Source organism: Dasypus novemcinctus, chromosome 5 (assembly GCF_030445035.2).
Source record: "Dasypus novemcinctus isolate mDasNov1 chromosome 5, mDasNov1.1.hap2, whole genome shotgun sequence".
Taxonomy (NCBI): Eukaryota; Metazoa; Chordata; class Mammalia; order Cingulata; family Dasypodidae; genus Dasypus; species Dasypus novemcinctus.
The window spans coordinates 123,180,866-123,198,003 of NC_080677.1; the positions used below are offsets into that span (position 1 = coordinate 123,180,866).

Below are 17,138 nucleotides of genomic sequence, written 5' to 3' on the forward strand. Positions count from 1 at the left end.
AAATAAAGCTGATTTCTCTATACTAATTTTGAACAGAATAGACTTTATTTTTATTAATCTTTAAAGGCATTTTAAATTACATAAATGTTACATAAAAAATATAGAGGATTCCCTTATGCCCCACTCCCTCCCACTCCCACACTTTCCCACATTAACAACATCCTTCATTAGTGTGGTACATTTGTTACAATTGATGAACACATATTGAAGCACTGCTTCTAACCATGGACTACAGTTTACATTATAGTTTACACTCTGTCCCACACAATTTTGTAGGTTATGACAAAACATATAATGGCCTGTATCCATCATTGCAATGTCATGCAGGACAATTCCAATGTCTCAAAAATGCCCCCATATTATAACAATTATTCCCTATCCCTCCCCTCAGAACCTCTGGTGGCTACTGCCTTTGTATCAAAAATAAAAGTTCTTCCATTACTAAAATAATAATAAGTCTATAATAGAATAATAATGTCTACTTTAGTCCATCGTTGATTCCCAATCTTGAGGATTTGGGTATGATGATGCCCACTCTGTTTCTAATTGAAGAGGGGCTTAAATCCCATGGGGCAGATGGATGGAAATATCTTGCTTGTAATTGCATACATTCTCTGTTTCTTGGGATAAGCATTGTCCATCGTCATCTCCTTGTTAGTTAGTCCTGTGTGAGTCCAATGAACTGGAGAGTAGGTGTTACAACTCTGCTGAGATTCAGGGCTCAACTGGTATATGGACTGAGCAAGATTTAAGTCTCTGAGCATATATTTAACAAGTATAATGCTAATTATAGATACGAATTCAAGGGGCAGAAGAGCCATGTGTAGGGAAACTACAAATGAGTCTAACTCTGTTACACTGGGGAGCATAAATTCCAAAGTAAGTCCCACTGACGGTGGGCTGAATTCCTGAGCTGGCCACCTGGATGTCTCTAGAGCCCTCAGAAGTCCTGCTATTTGAGGCATTGTTTACTGTGGCAGTCAGTGATATCCTGCTGGGACATGCATAAGAGTAACCCTGGAGTGACCTCCCAACTCACTTTGAAATATGTTAACAATAAGAACTCATTTGTATTTATCATTCCCCACTTATTGCCAAAGTCTTTTTCTAGGTGCATTGCTAGTTGGTGCTTGGTAGAAATCCCTCAGTGCCAAGGAAGCTCAGCCACAGGAGTAATGTCCCATACCAGGGGGAAGGTAGTACATTTATATGCTAAGTTTGGCTTAGAAAGAGGCCACATTTGAACAACAAGGAGGCTTTCGGGAGGTAACTTTTAGGCAACATATAATACTAGGCTAAGTTTCAATTTTACAAGGAAAGGTTCCTAAGTGCAATCATCAATATCAAGGGCCTGGCATAATGGTCTGTCTTCCTTCACTAGGCCCTGCCCTTGTACTGTGGGGATTCTTCCCATCCTATTAGAGAATGTAGCAGAACTCCCATGATGGGAATTCAATATTCTGTCGGCTATTGTGTGCGTCTCCACCCACCAAGACAATGCCCCATGAACACTTGAACATATTCATATGCCTTAGAGGCATGCCCCAGATGAACCTCTCCCCATGCATCCCCCTATCACGAATACCCCACACCTGTGATCCTCCCTGCACAGTAGTGACCCTTTTGTGATCCAAAACCTATTTTGACGTCATCTTCCCAGGAGTCTCCAGAATAGACTATAAGTAAAAAATAAATTACTAGGGTAAAAAGAGAAACCTATTATTGACCAAAAAGTTGAGTTCAACAGGAAAATATAAAAATCTTGAATTTATATACACCTAATAACACAGGCTCAAAATACATAAATCAAAATTTTACAGAGTAAGTAGAAATAGGAAAATTACAATCTACTTATATAAAGATTTCATCACATGATTCTCAGTAATTTATGGGAAAAAATAAAAATTCATTATGAACAGAGGCTATTTCTTGACAATTATTCAAACTTGGGCAAAAAGATGTTTATAAAACATGGTACTTAAAAATACACATTATTTTCTAGCACACACAGAATTTCACAGAAACTGATAAAAAGCAGATTTCAATGTGGATTGATAACTGAAATTATGCAGAGTATATTAGTTTCCTATTGCTGATATAACAGCAACAAACTCAGGGGCATAAAATGGCACAAATTTACCAGCTTACATTTCTAGAGATCAGAAGTCTTAAAATCAAGGTGTCAACAGTGTTGTATTCATTCTAGATGTTTCAGGGGAGAATATGTTTCCTTAGTTTTTCTAGCTTCTAGGATCCACGTGCATTCTTTAGCTCGTGGCCCTTTCCTCACACCACTCTGACCTCGGTTTCTTTCACTGCATCTGCTTCTTTCACTCCTGCTCTCCTGCCTCACTCTTTCCCTTACAAGTACACTTTCATTTATATTAGGCTCTCCTGGATAATCTAGGAGTCTCTATCTCATAATGACATCTGCAAAGTACCTTTTGCCATCTAAGGCAACATATTTGCAAGTTCCAGGGATTAAGACATGGACATCTTGGGGGATCATTATTCTAGGTACCACACGGACAATATCCTCCAAACTGAATACAAATAAGCTAAATCAATAAATTTTAAAAATCCAATATTTTTGTTTATAAGAAATCCAACTAAATAAGACAGATTTAGGAAGAAATCAAGTGTAAGTTAGAAATTATTTTAAGTAAAATGATTAAAATTCAACATGTCAACTTGTGTGATGCAACTGAAATTCTACTTTGAGGCACATGTATAGATTTTTAAATATACATTACAAAATGAAGATGCTGAAAATTAATTAATAATCTTTCCAAAGAAGTTAGAAAAAAGAAGAGAAAATTAAACAAAAAGATATTTGTAAGAAATAAATTATAAAAATAAAGCATATACATACAATGAAATACTATGGCTTCTGGATGAAGAAATGAAATTGGGACACATATGACAACATGGATGAAGCTTGAGGACATTATGCTGAGTGAAATAAGCCAGACACAAAAGGGCAAATATTGTATAGTCTCACTAACACAAACTAAATATGAAGAATAACCACATGGAGTTAAAATCTAGAGCACAGGTTATCAGGAGATAGGATGAGGACTGAGAAGGGATACTGATGCATATTGTATGCAGAATTTTTAATTAATTTAACTGTAAAAGTGTGAAATTGGGTAGAGCTGATGATAACCCACTACAGTAAGTATAACTAACATGGCTGGTTTATAAATAGGATTGCGGCTAAAAGGGGTTGTCTAGAGAGATGTAAATGTCAACTGAAAGAACACTAAAGAAAAATCTAGGGACTAAATAACATAGTGAACCTGGTAGTGGATCAGGATTGTGGTTAACAGCACAAATACAACAATGTTTTTCTATAAACTATGACAAATGTACGTCACTACCACAAGGTGGTGCGAAAATAGTGATGCATAGGACAAATACAATTAATGTAATTTATGGACTATAATTAACAGCAATATTGTAATGTTCTTGTGTCAGTGTCTAAGAAGGTACTGTATCAATGCTAAGGGTCAATAATAGGAAGGTATGGGATTTTTTCATTTGGACTAAGGAAAACATCCAAAAATTTACTGAGGTGATGACTATACAACTCAGATAAAAGTGAAAGCAACTGAGTATACACTTTGGATGGATTGTACAAGACATGGGACTGTTAACACAGTGAGCCATGTGGTGGATGATGGACTGTGGTTAACAATATAAATATTGAAGCATTCTCTCATGAGCTATAACAAAGGTACAATACTAATACATGGTGTTAAAAATAGGGGTGTATGGAAAAAATATACCAAATATAAGCTAGGGACCAATTTTGTAGTAATATTTTGATGATGTTCTCTCATAATCTGTAACAAATGTTCCACAACAGTGCAAAATGTTGGGGGAGGGGTGATGTACAGGAATTCTGCACATTATGCATGACTGTTTTATAAACTCACAACTTTTGTAATTTAAAAAATCTAGTATAAATTTAAAAAAACCTCAGAACCATAAAAATTAGGGCATAAACAAAAGAAAATCCACAAAGCCAAAAGTTGGGTTTTTGAAAAGACTAATAATATTGATAATTACTGTAGAACATAATTATAGATCTTATTGTCATTGAACAAAATAATTGGAATATTATGGAAAACATTATGCCAATTAAAATAATAAGTAGATAGACAAGTAACTTGAAGGTACAGCTTAACAAAAGTAAGAGAAGAAATAAAAAGTCTGGAAAATTCAACAACTGTTAAAGACGTTATGCCTATATTTTAAAACCCCACAATGAAAACACCCAGTCTGCTTTCCCAGCAAGTCCTCCAAGTATTTTAAGAATAACAACAATCTCAAATTTTACGGATGCTTGTGATTAGATTGGGCCCACCTGGAAAATCCAAGATAATCTTCCTGTCTCAAGATCCTTAACCTTAATCACATTGCAAAGTCCCTTTTGCCATGTTAAGTAATATATTCATGGATTTTAGGCATTAGAACATGGACTTCCTTGTGAGTCAACTGTTCCGCCTACCATAACTTGTAATAAGAGAAAACTTCTTTAATCTTATTAAGAAAAGCTACGAAAACATTCTACAAGTATTAAATGTAATATTGAATTATTAACAACTTTCTCTTTGTAACCAGAAATACTACAAGGATGCTCATTATTGTGTCTTCTAGTCAGCCTTGTACTGGAGATTCCAAGTGGTACAGTAAGCTAAGAAAAGATATAAAAGTGTAACGATTTGGGAAGTGGATGTAGCTCAAGTGATAGAGCTTCTGCCTACCATATGGGAGGACCTGGGTTCGATTCCTGGGGCCTCCTGGTGAAAAAGTGTCTACACGAGTACGCACGAGAGTGCCCACATGGTGAGCCAGTGCCCATGCAAGGGAGTCACGTAGCAAGATGATGATGCATCATCAACAAAACAAGAGAGAGACAAGGGGAGAGTCAAGGTGAAGCACAGCAGAAACCAGGAACTGCGGTGGCACAACTGAGCAGAAACCTCTCTCCACATCAGGGGTCTCCAGGATCAAATACCAGTGAATCCTAGAGAAGAGAAAATGAGAAAAGAAGACAATACAGAGAGCAAAAACAGCAGGGCAGGAGTAGGGGAAGGGGGTGGGGGGAATAAATAAATAAATCTTTAAAAAAAAAAGTATAAGGATTGGAATGGAAAAAAAAGTTACATCCATAGGTATAATTGCATAGAAAATCCAAAACAATCAATGAGAATTTATGAAAAGTACTAATTGTCTGGAAATTTTCTGGGCATATAATCGATTTACAAGCCAACTGTACTTTTATATACCAATAACAAACTACTAGAACTGAACATATTTTAAACCATTCAATCTAGAGTGGTATTGAATGTCAAGTACATGAGAATAAATCTAACAAAAGATTTTCTACAGAAAACTATCATATTCTATTGAGATAAATTAAAGAAGGTCTAAGTAAATGAAACAAGATACCATATTCATGAGTTAAAAATTCGATCTTATAAAAATGTTAATTCCCAACACTGATTCATAGTCAATGTAATCCCAATAATAATCCTAACATTTTTTACCGAACTTTACCTGTCAATTTTTAAATATACATGAAATGCCAAGGGTCAAGAAAAAAGGCAAGGGAAGCGATCATGGCTCAACTGATAGAGCATCCACCTCCCATATGGGAGGTCCAGGGTTCAAACTCAGGGCCTCCTGGCCCATGTGGTGAGCTGGCCGAAGCACAGTGCTGCCATGCACAAGGAGTGCTATGCCATGCAGGAGTGTCCCCTGCCTATGAGAGACCCATGCGCAAGGAGTGCACCCTACAAGGAGAACCACCCTGTGTGGAAAGCGCAACCTGCCCAGGAGTGGTGCTGCACACACGGAGAGCTGATGCAGCAAGATGATGCAACAAAAAAGACACACAAATTCCCAGTACTGCCAAGAATGCAAGCAGACACAGAAGAACACACAGCGAATGGACACAAGAGTACAGACAAGGGGGGGTGGGGAATAAAAATAGAATAAATCTTAAAAAATAAATAAATAAACACTAACTTTTTTAAAAACAGAATAAAGGCAAGATAAGAGAATCTTGGAAAAGAAGAGCCAATTTGAAGGCATTACTGTACCAAATGTCATGAGACATTTTTATTATAAATTATGGTCATTAATAAAGTATGGAATTGACATAATGAACAAAATATGGGCATTTGGTTCACAACATTGACATTGTAAAGCAGTGGGTAAAAAATTTTATTTCAACATCAGTGGAAAGATAATTAAATACTCATATGGAAAAAAATCAATCTATAGGTGGATTATAGATTTAAATGTCTAAAGAACAAAATCTTCTGGGAAATAATAAAAACAAATATTTTCATGAACTTTAATAGAAAAAAACATTAACCATAAAGGAAAACTAATAAATGTAAGCATTAAAATTAAAAACTTCTGTTCACCAAGAGACATCTTTATGAGAGTGAAAGTCATTATACAAAGTAGAAGAAGTAATCTATAAAAGGGCTCATGCCCAGAATACTTAAATAAATCCTATAATCAGTAGAAAATGTTAAACAAACCTATTGAAAATGGGCAAGGGTCTTGAACAGGCGTCTCACAAAAGAGAACATACAATAACCAGAAAGCATCAAAATGCTCTATATCATTAATAATCAGAAAACCTCAAAGTAGAACAGTAATGATTTCTACTACACATCCATTATGATAGTCAATATTAAAAGGACTGGCAATATCAAATATCAGTGGGAGTGTAGAGCAATGAGAGCTCTCACAGCCTGCTGGTAGCTTCAATAGGCACAACAACTTTGAAAAAATATTTAGTATTATTTACTGATATTGAGGATGCACATACCATAGAACACAGCAATTTCACCAACCCCAGTCTTCTTCCCTCCTAGGCACACAACTAGTCCACAATTTCCCTTGCAGTTTGGTGTGGCCATATGACTAACATGTGACCCCTGGGATGCAGGATGAATGATGTAAGCCACTTCCAAACCTGAGCCAAAAACCACTCCTGCATAATCTGCCTGCCCTTTTTCACCTTTTGCTTACCTCTTATCAATACTCAAAATGACTTCTGAAACCACACTAAAGAAGAAACAGATTTTCTAACAGCAGCCATACTCCCACTTCTCTCTCACATCTGACAGATTTTACATGAGCTAACAGATAAACGTCTATTGTGTTCAGCCACTGAGATATCATAATTAATCAATTTAGGTAGCTGGCACACGACTGTTTCTAATACTCACACACAAGCACACGCAATCTTGCTTATCTCAGACTGGTTTCAGTTTATATTACAACACTTCAGAACTCAACTCAGATGTTACTTCCTCTGATAAATAATTCATTACATCCTCAGTCTGAGTTAAATGCCCTTCATGCAAGTCCTAAACTATTTGTGCTTTTATTCATTAGGAGGCAATATAAAACAATCATTGCGAGTGCCGACTCTGGATTCACAAGTCTGCTTTTGAATAACACTTTTGTTATGTTGACTGCATGACTTGAATAAGTTATTAAGCCTCTATGAGTTTCCTTTACTCAACTATAAGATGTTAATTACATCAAGAGACTGTATAACAATGTGCTTAAGAACATAGGCTCTGGTATCAGACTGCTTACTTTTTTTTTTTTAAGATTTATTTTATTTATTTCTCTCCCCTTCCCCCCCCACCACCACCCTCACCCCGGTTGTCTGTTCTCTGTGTCCATTTGCTGCATGTTCTCTTTGCTCGCTTCTGCTGTTGTCAGCGGCATGGGAATCTGTGTCTCTTTTTGTTACATCATCTTGCTGCGTCAGCTCTCCGTGTGTGCGGCGCCATTCCCGGGCAGGCTGAAATTTCTTACGTGCTAGGCGGCTCTACTTACAGGGTGCCCTCCTTGCGCATGGGGCTCCCCTACACGGGGACACCCCTGTGTGGCAGGGCACTCCTTGTGCGCATCAGCACTGTGCGTGGGCCGGATCCACATGGGTCAAGGAGGCCCAGGGTTTGAACCGCGGACCTCCCATGTGGTAGACTAACCACTGGGCCAAGTCCACTTCCCTAGACTGCTTGATTTTTAACTAATCAAGTTACTAAATTTGTAATCTTGAGCAAATTACTTTATCTCTTTGGGATTCAACTTCTCCATTCATAAAACAATGATAATACTCAGTTCATTTGATTGTTTTGGGGAAAAAAGAGTTAATATATGTTAAGCACTTAGAATAGGGCCTGACTTATAGTAAGCACACTCTAAGTATTTGTTAGACAACTATTTCTTGTTTTTGTTGTTAAAGGAAGCTATAACTATACACAATAATTCTAGGATATAAAAGTGATAAGAATGGGGAAGCATCAGACTAGTGAATGTCCCAAACTGATGAGAAAAGCAAGGTACAATTTCCAGGAGCTATCATTAAGAGAAAAACTTTAGGATCAAGGAAGACATCAAAGAATATATTTATAAAGTTGCTATACAATGTGTAAATCTTCTGCACGTTCCTAAAAGAATGACTATGCAAATATCTATGGTATTATTCAGAACTTTGATATCAGATTTCTATTTTGTTTTTAGACATGGTTTCTGACATGATTTTTCAAATGTGTGATTGGACAGAAACAGGTCCCAAGGCTGACCAGCTTCATTTAGGTTACCCTTTCAAAATACTTAATAGTTATCAATAAACAAAATCTATTATAATCCTGATCCTTGCCTATTATATTTGTAATATTCTCCCCTACTAAATTCTGTCATTCATCTCTGTATGCCCGTCACTTAAAACCTTTCTGTAATTGGAGGTGTTCAATCAATATTTGTAGAATGAATTATTTGAAGTGATGGGTAGAAGAATGAATAGATGAAAAGATAAATGCTGAGAGTATTCATATCACCTTTGGGAAAACTCTAGAATGGCAAACCATAGAAGACAAAATGTATCCTTAGTGGTGACCTTGCCTTTACCTTATTTGGGACTTTCTGCTGGTCTTTGGACATGCCCCACTGAGGCCCCTTTTTCTAAACCACATAATGGTTAAAAACTCAGGTTCTAGAGTCAGACTGCCTGGGTTCAAACTCCATTCCAAGGTGCTTTGCCTTTAAGTTAATGACATATAAACCTAATTCTCCTCATTTGCAGAGGCCTCTTCCAAGTTCCCTTATTGATATTTTGTATTTGTAAATTGTCATTCTGTATCTGAAAGAGGATCCCCAGTATTTCAAAATTTTCAGGTTCTGCAAAATGTGATTGCAAAGTTGACTCCATCGGTTCCTGGTTGTGTAACCTGGGCTATGTATTTATCTGCATAGGAACTGTATCTCTCACACATAATGAGCTAAACAACTGTTGGCTTCTGTTTGTCTCTCCTTATCTTCTCTTTCATAAACTCTGACAGGCTTTGCTTGCCCTTTGCAAATTTAGCCTGTGGCAAACTTCTCCTTAACCCTTAAATTTCTCCCTTTGTCTGCACACATTCTTTTCTGTAAACTGTGATATTTATTATCTGAATTTACCAATCTTTCTTTGGTTTCTTAAAACTACCAGACTTATTTAAAATATGATCATTTGGGCCTGTTTTTCCCTAGCCGGAGCCATATGCTAGACTGATATTCTGAATGATAACTTTAGAACCAGATGCCATTATCCTTAAATTTTTGTCGTAAATGCATCCTGAAAACATTCCCACATTCAACTACAAAACTGTGACGTCTATTTACAGTCTACCATGTCTCTGAAATATTGACATTTTCAGGTATATTCAGTCCCAAAGTTACTAACACCTAGTGTCAAACTTAGGGTACATGGAATTTTTGCATGGTGACTTTGCCTCCTCACTGATTTTGAGTTAAACCCAGTGAAAATATACAAGAAAACACCTTGCTGCAGTATTCATAAGAATTCTGACTGTTCATCTCTAGCCAAATTTTTTTAATGTGGTTTGGGTAGCAGTTAAGGGAATTAAAACTATGTTGCAATTATTTATTGCTTGAGGTTTGGAACTTATTGGCTTTCAAGCCAGATCATTTTCCAGAGTAAATAATCCTTGCAGTTTAAGTCAAAATTATTTGATCACAGTCAGTAAACATTTAAATCAGTCTAAATACCCAGGAGCCCTATGATGAAGTATAGAAAATAGAGTGAAAGGGTAGAATACAGAAATTATGGTCATTCCTACTGGTCCTTAAGATATTCTCACCATGTTACATTATTCTGCAGCCATCATTTTCCATGATATTCTTGACCAATATGTGACCATCAACTTAAAAAAATAAATTTTTAACCTAACACATAGATAAATATCAATTTTAGTGTCATACAAAATTATGTTTATTAGGTAATAATTTGTCTTAAATCCCCAGTACTTTATTTACTGCCCATTGAAGAGATACTAATACACCATGCATCTCCACCACAGCAGTATTAAGAATTTTCAAGGGAAACGGACTTGGCCCAGTGGTTAGGGCGTCTGTCTACCACATGGGAGGTCCGCGGTTCAAACCCGGCACTCCTTGACCCGTGTGGAGCTGGCCCACGCGCAGTGCTGATGCGCCCAAGGAGTGCCCTGCCACGCAGGGGTGTCCCCCGAGTAGGGGAGCCCCACGCGCAAGGAGTGCGCCCGTAAGGAGAGCCGCCCAGCGCGAAAGAAAAGTGCAGCCTGCCCAGGAATGGCGCCGCCCACACTTCCCGTGCCGCTGACGACAACAGAAGCGGACAAAGAAACAAGACCCAACAACTAGACACAGAGAACAGACAACCGGGGGAGGTGGGGAAACTAAATAAATAAATAAATCTTTAAAAAAAAAAAAAAAGAATTTTCAACACAACGTGCCATCTGCTGTTCCCAATTGGAATTCTTGCTATCTTAAGGATTTAGAACCTGATTTTACCCCAAGAGAGCAAATATGTTTTCAATCAATATAAAGTCCAACCTTTTTAGGTTCAATGTTTATTATCCCTTCCCAAACTCCAGCAACGGTCTGCTCAGTACTTAAGATATGCCATGTACATTGAAGATTCTGGGAATTGCAGTCTTTGCTGGTCTATAGGAAAACAACCTCTCCATTTCAATAGTTTCTCCCACCCCATTTTCTGCCCCTCTCAGAGCACAAGAGGGTATGTCCTCAATGCAAGAGCATGCCTTTAGAGGGGTCTAAACTGCAGCAAAGACTCCTTCCTGGATTTTCCCATGGAGACACCTCCTAGATATTTTTGTCTTGCTCCTTTATTCATCTCAGCTATCATGCCCCTCTGGTGGAAAATATTCAACTAAGTAATTGGGCCAGGGGTAAAGAAAATTAAAATGTGAGAACAGTGTTCAGGAAGGCAGGTGATGGTGACCAGAGCAAAGTTGAAAACATTGTTCTCAAGGGTATGAAACTGAAACAGAGAAGAAAGCACAATAATGCTCAAAGTTATAAGTGGGGAATGACATGAATGATGTGCATTTCCAAAGAATGAGGAAAGAAGTGTAGGAGTAGAATAAACTGGCATAGCAATTCAGAACGATATGTTTGGAAACCAGACTACTCATTGAGGCTTTACTTTATTTCTTAATCCTGCCTATGGCAATATGCATAGGTAACTCTTAGAGCTCTGATCTTCGCACTCATGTCATGGAAGATCTTCCAAGCTGCCATCTGTCATGCAAAGGATATGAACAAATTCCACAATGTCACATAAGTCATGAATCAAATAACAGATTTAACTGAATATAGAAAAATATCACAATATCAGTGTCAGCAAGAGTGAGTCTACTCCCATACCCATCCCCTCCCTGGACACAATTTGAGGTCTGTTCCTTCCCATCATGAACCTTCTCATGAAGCTTATTCTTGAGACAAGTTGGGGAAATTGCCATAGTAATCGGGGAATAAGCAGACTCCTTGATGCCAAGAAATCTGATTTGGGGAGGCCAGCTGTTTATAGGAATTGTCTAAAATTATTTGTTTACAATGAGGATTTTGGAACAGCTGGGGATCTTGGAGGTTGGTGGGCTATTACCAGTACACCCTGAATTTAAGAAGGATTCAGCAACCACAAACATCTTCATGTCACTGGTCTTGAGGCTTCCCTTCTCAGTCTGCCAGAGCACCCAGCACTTCCCTCTTTCTCCCACCAGCATGATTGGTGGTGGCCCCTAGAGAAGCCCTGAACATCCTAGTGCCCCAAAGAAATTCTTCAAATGTCATCTCCTCTTTAACTTACTGCAAGGGGATAAAGCCAATGTTCCCTAAAGCTGTGATCAGAAATTTGCCACCACAGCTTAGTTCTCTGCCTCCAAACCCCCAGGGATCAGTGATTGAAATTAGGGAAGCACATAGGCCTAATAATGTTATGGGAAATGAAGCCATTTTTTTAAAAGCTGTGGAAGGGCTGGTGTATCTCTTGGGGTCCTGGGAACTCAGAGAAACTCTGATAGTAATAAAATGACTCCTCTCCCTGGTTCTAACACTCTCCCTGAATGTTGACATTTTCCATAGAAAAACAAACCTTGTCTCAATAAGGAAAGATCACAAGTGGGGAGAGTGATTGGGTGACTGACCACATGGACCTGCCTGGCAGCATTCTTATTTCCTTTCTTTGCTTATAAAGAGCGTACTCGGCACCTGGGACCCTACTTCTCTAGGACTTCACGTTCTGCCTTCTCCAGCATGTGTTCTTTCCAGGACCTCTTCAGGACCATCCCTGCCACCTTGCTCCTGGTTCTCTGCCTGCTGCTGGGGACCAGCAAAGCTCAGGAAGACACGTGAGCCACACCTTTCTCCTCCCTACTATAACCCTCAGTGGGGCAGGCAGGAGGGTCATCCTCTAGCCTGGAAACCCAGGTTTCTCTTAATGCCTTTTCAACTTCTCAGAGCCCTTGCCACAGGAGCTCTCAATGGGATGCCATGCCAGACTGCACTCCTCTCTTCTTAGGAAGCCCACCAGTTCCCCTCACATTTCCACTGGATGCTTCTAAGTTGCCTGGAGGAATAAGGTTCCCAGTGTGTATATAGGCTGTAATTAGTAATTAGTCTTCATCTCCAGTTCACATCCTATTCATAATCTGAACACCTTCTCACACCTTACTCTCTAGAAGAGGTTTGGTAGATCTTGAATCCCAACCAATCTGTGGGCAGCTTTGGCAGGAATCATAGAAGGATCATAACCCCAGTCACAGCCCCACAGTCCAGGTTTGAACTAGCCCAACAGCTTAGTTGTTCCACCTATTCTGAAGCCTAAAGATGAATGTGAGGACCACTTGCACCTCCACCACACTGGGAGCTGGGAACACAGGTTCAAAGGCAAGTCAGGGGGGCAATTGTTTGAAAGAAGCAGGAAAGTTGGGGCAAATAAAATGAAGTAGGAAATAGGACCAGAGGTCTGGGGAGAAGGGACATTCAGAAAATCTAGAGTTTTCTCAACAGGAGCAAGTTCTCAAATGCTGGATTTCTGGATTGTGATTTTGGCAACAAGTATACTACGTTGGAGGAAACTGTCCAGAGTTTTTGACAAGCTGTTATTATGGACACAGGTTGTCAGATGGCTCAGATTCAGATGCCCTTCCACTTCACCTTGAGGGTCAGTAGTAAATTGTTGAAGGAAACTATGCTAATTAGAGTGACAAATCAGTTTGCCCAGGATTTTCCTGATTATTGCACTAAAACCCAGATAACCCCTCAGTTCTGGTCTGGTTAGTCCTAGCTAAACTAGTCTTTTTACCAATTCATAAATTGGAAGGGATTTTGAAGACACTTAGCCATAGGAAAATGGGGATGGGAAGCATGATGGGCCGAGCATCGTGAACTAAGGAAATGAATTCCCTCCTGCCCCTCCACAAACAAAGGCTTGTCCAAGAGATTCTGGGGAAAAGAAAGTAGCTCTTCTGGCTCTGAACCCAGTTCTCATTTACTGAAAAAGAATATTTGACCGTTCTCTTTGCTTCCATTTCCTTTTTTCTATCAGATTATGGTGTGTGGCTTGAATCCAGAGAGGTATCTATAGGAAAAGTTCTGAAACATGTGTCCAGATCTCCTTCAGAGCTAAATAATTACAAATTCCTAGGCCCCATTCAGGAACCAAGGGGTAGGATCTCCAAAGATGGTTCTACACACTCCTCCAATGCATTGGGATATTTACTGGTGATATGAAGTCTCCTCTTAATGATGCCTGGCACTCTTCCTCTCAGGGTACAATCAGCAGAATCTATAGGGGTTTTCTGTTTTGTTTTGTTTTCCATAAGGCTAAAATATTTATTATCTGTCCCTTTCCATGAAAATGTTTAATCTAAAGGAACTTTGAAAAGATTTAGATTAGTGATGAAAAAGAAAACACAGTTTCCAGGAGTTTCAGTCATACATGCCAGAATTAAAAAACAATCAGGTAAAAACAATGCACAATTGTTATACTGCTTATATGTTAGAGTGACAGGACAAACTTATACTAAGGCTAAGGAGTTTGGTCAATTTCCAAGTATTTTATTGAGAATCTGCCACATGTTCAACTCTAAGCATTACCGGAATGCAGAAAATATAGTAGCTCTGTTTCAATTTAGAGTTAAGATCCTGAGATAGCATCTGCAGTGGGGGAGAATTTGAATTCAAAGAATTTAAAAGCAGCTTCTAGGGAAATAGTATTGGTGGACCAAGGTTAGGTATGAACTTATACAATTTCTACAAATATTTTACAATAATTAAAATATGACAGTAAGGGTGGCATTCATTTATTCACTTATTTACATATTCAACAAATATTTATTTAGCACCTTCCAGGCACAGTTTCAAGCTTCAGGAGCATAACCTGTATGACCCAGATAAAGTCCTTACTCTTTGGGGATTACATTTTAGCCAAGGGAATAGCATTTTATTAGGAAATTCCATGTGGTATTGTACTTTCATTCTTCTTTTATACTTAATTTTTCATCACTGGAGGGAAAGAATATGTTCCATTTTAAATAAAAGTGTCCAAGCTGCTTTATTAAATAAAACTAAATGAGTACAAAACAACCAAACCAATCAGCAAGCAAAAATTCCCAGGTATTCTGGCACTCAGTAATAGATCTAATCCCTGTCATCTCCCTCCCTTGCACCTTCCCTGCTCCCTCTGACCCATTCATTGTGCCTGTTCTTTCTTGTAACTTGATCTAATCCCTGTGCCCTGGTTCTCTCTTCCTTTAACCAGCCAGGAGGTGATAATATTGGACTTGCAGGTGCAGGATTCAGCAAGAGCAAATGAGGAGTTCCCTGTGACTCTTAAAATTTCAACTAATTTGAAAGAATGCATGGTGGTAAGTAGAGGCCTAGGGAAGAGAACTCAAGAAAAATCCAACACTGTAATTATGAATGTAAAAAAATTAATCCCTCACCTAATTATTGTATTTTATATTCAATAAGATAATCAAAATTAATAAAGGAAATTCACACATGGTATTCCACTTGACCCTCAGTAACAAGTGGTAGTGGGGCTGGATGACTATTCTCATTTCTACATAAAGAAACTGTGGTCTAGAGAGGTCAAGGGAGGTTGAGAAAGAAAGAAAGAAGGAATAGAAAATGAGAAAGGCACAACAAAAGGGAAAATAGAAAAAAATTGTGAGAGCTCAGGGAGAACTGTTACCAGTTCTGGGGCATGACTGGTTGAGGGGGACAGAAGGAAAATCTCTATCCCCCCTTTTCTATAAGAAAAGAGCTAAGTTGATGAACATATTCAGATTATGATTCCTCCTCCTCAGTAAGTCCTGAGCAGAGCCTGTTTTCATGTCTCCGGATCCCTCCTCTTTTGCTCTGAATTACCAGAAGGCAACTTTTGTTCCAGCTTCCCCTCTTTGATAAAGAATCCATACTCTCCTCCTCTCTTCACCAGTTTAGCAGTTGTCTAAGAGAGATGCAACCTCTAAATTAGGTCATAGCTTCTCAAACGTTAATATACATATAACAATCACCTAGGAATCTTATTAAAATGCAGATTCTGTGGCTGGATGATTGGGTTTCTTCTACCTTTTGGCTATTGTGAATAATGTTGCCATGAACATGTGCAAATATCTGTTCAGATATCTGTTTTCAATTCTTTTGGGTGTATACCTAGAAGTGGAATTGCCAGATCATACAGTGATTTTATAAATAACTTTCTGAGAAATCATTAAACTTTTTTCCACAGTGGCTGTACCATTTTATGTTTCCACTGATAGTGTACAAGGGTCCCAATTTCTCTGCATTCTCACCAACACTTGTTATTTTCTGCATTTTTAAATAATAGCCAGTCTAGTAGGCATGAAGTGGGATCTCACTGGGGTTTTGATTTGCATTTCCCTGAGGGCTAATGATGTTGAGCATCTTTTCATGTGCTTATTGGCCATTTGCATGTCTTCTTTGGAAAAATGTCTATTCAAGCCCTTTGACCATTTAATTGGTTTGTCTTTTTATTGTTGAGTTGTAGTAGTTTTTTATATATTCTGGATGTTAAACCTTTATCAGATTTATGATTTGACACTATTTTCTCCTCTCCATAGGATGTCTTTCTACTTTTTTGATAAAGACCTTTGATGCACAGAAGGTTTTAATTTTTATAAGTTCATTGTATCTATATTTTCTTTTGTTGCTCATGCTTTTGGTATCATAGCAAAGAAGCCATAACCAAATCCAAAGACATGAAGGTTTTTCCGTGTGTTTTTCTAAAAGTTTTACAGTTTTAGCTCTTATGTTTAGCTTTTTTGTCCATTTTAAGTTAATTTTTGTGTATGGTGTGAGGTGGGGATCCAATTTGATTCCTTTTCATGGGGATATCCATTTTTCCCAGCATTATTTTTTGAAAAGATTGTTCTTACTCCCACTGAGTTGTCTTAGGACACTTACCAAAAATCAGTTGGCTGTAGGATGTGTGAGCTCATTTCTGGACTCTAGAATTCTATTCCATTTGTCTATTTGTTTGACTTTACGCCAATACCATGTTGTTTTGATTACTGTAGCATTTAGTAAGTTTTGAAACTGGGAAGTGTGAGTCTTGCAACTTTGCTCTTCTTCTGCAAGATTGGCTATTTTGGGCCCCTTGTGATTCCATATGAATTTAATGATTGGCTTTTCCATTTCTTCAAAGAAGGTTGTTAGAATTTTTATTGGGGTTGTGTTGAATCTGTAGATCACTTTGGGTAGTAATGACACCTTAACAATAT

The 17,138-nt window shown here is 38.2% G+C and overlaps 1 protein-coding gene across 1 annotated transcript in view; it reads left to right on the forward strand.

Moving 5' to 3' along the window:
* Positions 1–17,138, forward strand: part of PIP (prolactin induced protein) — a 40,612-nt gene that overhangs the window by 19,404 nt on the left and 4,070 nt on the right. Inside the window, exons 2-3 of the mRNA XM_004474152.5 lie at positions 12,584–12,737; positions 15,152–15,257. Of these exons, the coding sequence (XP_004474209.3) occupies positions 12,584–12,737; positions 15,152–15,257 (260 nt within the window). The remainder of the gene's footprint in view (positions 1–12,583; positions 12,738–15,151; positions 15,258–17,138) is intronic.